The following is a 2,500-nucleotide window of genomic DNA, read 5'->3' as shown; positions in this document are numbered from 1 at the left end:
GGAACTAGAAGCACAAGCATTTCGCTACACTCGCATTAACATCTGCTAACCATGTGTATGTGACAAATAAAATTTGATTTGATTTGATTTGAGATGACTTTCCTATGTCTATAGGGAGATGACTTTCCTATGTCTATAGGGAGATGACTTTCCTATGTCTATAGGGAGATAACTTTCCTGTGTCTATAGGGAGATAACTTTCCTATGTCTATAGGGAGCTTACTTTCCTATGTCTATAGGGAGATGACTTTCCTATGTCTATAGGGAGATGACTTTCCTATGTCTATAGGGAGATGACTTTCCTATGTCTATAAGGAGATGACTTTCCTATGTCTATAGGGAGATAACTTTCCTATGTCTATAGGGAGCTGACTTTCCTATGTCTATAGGGAGATGACTTTCCTATGTCTATAGGGAGATGACTTTCCTATGTCTATAGGGAGATGACTTTCCTATGTCTATAAGGAGATGACTTTCCTATGTCTATAGGGAGATGACTTTCCTATGTCTATAGGGAGATGACTTTCCTATGTCTATAGGGAGAGCTCCACACAGAAGGGAACAAACTGTACCATAATGACAGAACAGGCAGTGACCATTATCACAATAATAGACATTGTTAATACAGTGCTTGTCAACCTCTGGTCCGTGGTTCGGCACTGGTCCCTGGGTTCTGGATTACCGGTCCCTCAGATGGTTAGCTGACACCAATTAGCCTCTCAATTGTCTTTTTTGTAACCTTTATTTAACTTGGCAAGTCAGTTAAGAACAAATTCTTATTTACCACGGCCTAGGAACAGTGGGTTAAATATCTTGTCAGCTCGGGGGGTTGAACTTGCAACCTTCCGGTTACTAGTCCAACGCTCTAACCACTAGGCTACCCTACCGCCATACACTGTAGCCTGCTGGTCTCCCTGGTAGGAAACAACACTGAGAAAAACACTGCCTTGACTACAACACACCCTGTTCACCGTTGTCTTCCCCATCCAGTATTCAGGATATGGACAAGAGACTACAAGCTCTGCTGGCGGCGTGCGAAAAACTACCAACTGACAACTTCAACAACTTCAGGTCAGTACCCATCTCTCCCTCCCTCTCTACAGTCTACATAGACCTACTGCCAGCAGGACCCACCAGTGAGGATCTGTTTTATATGTTTGGGTTGTTGCCAGGCTGAAGTTTCCTCTAGGTTCAGATCTAGGATCAGCTTCCCCTCCCCCTACTCTGAACCTTAACCATTAGTGGGGGAATTGCAAAACTGACCCAAGGTCAGCGTCTAGGGTCAACTTCAACCTACTAATGTGGTTTAGATTGTGTTTTATCTGGGTGTTAAAGTTCTGAGTCTGTGACACTATGTTTACACAGGCAGAGCAATGCGGATCTTATATCACTAATTGGTCTTTTGACCAATCAGATCAGCTCTGAAAAAGATCTGTTGTCAAAAAGACCTGATGTGATTGGTCAAAAGAACAATTAGTGGAGATCAGAATGGCGCTGCCTGTGTAGACGCAGGGGGATCACAGGGTGCGTCTACACAGGCAGCTCCATTCTGATCTCCACTAACTATGACTTGGACCTCCTATCAGGGCTAGAGTCTCTGTGACTTGGACCTCCTATCAGGGATAGAGTCCCTGTGACTTGGACCTCCTATCAGGGCTAGAGTCTCTGTGACTTGAACCTCCTATCAGGGATAGAGTCTCTGTGAATTGGACCTCCTATCAGGGCTAGAGTCTCTGTGACTTGGACCTCCTATCAGGGCTAGAGTCTCTGTGACTTGGACCTCCTATCAGGGATAGAGTCTCTGTGACTTGGACCTCCTATCAGGGATAGAGTCTCTCTGACTTGGACCTCCTATCAGTGATAGAGTCTCTGTGACTTGAACCTCCTATCAGGGATAGAGTCTCTGTGACTTGGACCTCCTATCAGGGATAGAATCCCTGTGACTTGGACCTCCTATCAGGGCTAGAGTCTCTGTGACTTGGACCTATCAGGGATAGAGTCTCTGTGACTTGGACCTCCTATCAGGGATAGAGTCTCTGTGACTTGGACCTCCTATCAGGGATAGAGTCTCTGTGACTTGGACCTCCTATCAGGGATAGAGTCTCTCTGACTTGGACCTCCTATCAGTGATAGAGTCTCTGTGACTTGGACCTCCTATCAGGGATAGAGTCTCTGTGACTTGGACCTCCTATCAGGGATAGAGTCTCTGTGACTTGGACCTCCTATCAGGGATAGAGTCTCTGTGACTTGGACCTCCTATCAGGGCTAGAGTCTCTGTGACTTAGACCTCCTATCAGTGATAGAGTCTCTGTGACTTGGACCTCCTATCAGGGCTAGAGTCTCTGTGACTTGGACCTCCTATCAGGGATAGAGTCCCTGTGACTTGGACCTCCTATCAGGGATAGAGTCTCTGTGACTTGGACCTCCTATCAGGGCTAGAGTCTCTGTGACTTGGACCTCCTATCAGGGATAGAGTCCCTGTGACTTGGACCTCCTATCA

The 2,500-nt window shown here is 46.1% G+C and overlaps 1 protein-coding gene across 1 annotated transcript in view; it reads left to right on the top strand.

Moving 5' to 3' along the window:
- The window catches only part of LOC124022787 (rho GTPase-activating protein 44-like), a 99,611-nt gene that overhangs the window by 93,916 nt on the left and 3,195 nt on the right, over positions 1–2,500 (top strand). The window contains exon 13 of the mRNA XM_046337472.1: positions 991–1,071. Within this exon, the coding sequence (XP_046193428.1) occupies positions 991–1,071 (81 nt within the window). The remainder of the gene's footprint in view (positions 1–990; positions 1,072–2,500) is intronic.

Source organism: Oncorhynchus gorbuscha, unplaced genomic scaffold (assembly GCF_021184085.1).
Source record: "Oncorhynchus gorbuscha isolate QuinsamMale2020 ecotype Even-year unplaced genomic scaffold, OgorEven_v1.0 Un_scaffold_1425, whole genome shotgun sequence".
NCBI lineage: Eukaryota > Metazoa > Chordata > Actinopteri > Salmoniformes > Salmonidae > Oncorhynchus > Oncorhynchus gorbuscha.
Note: the sequence above shows the minus strand (reverse complement) of the source record. Positions and strands in the feature narration are given on the sequence as shown.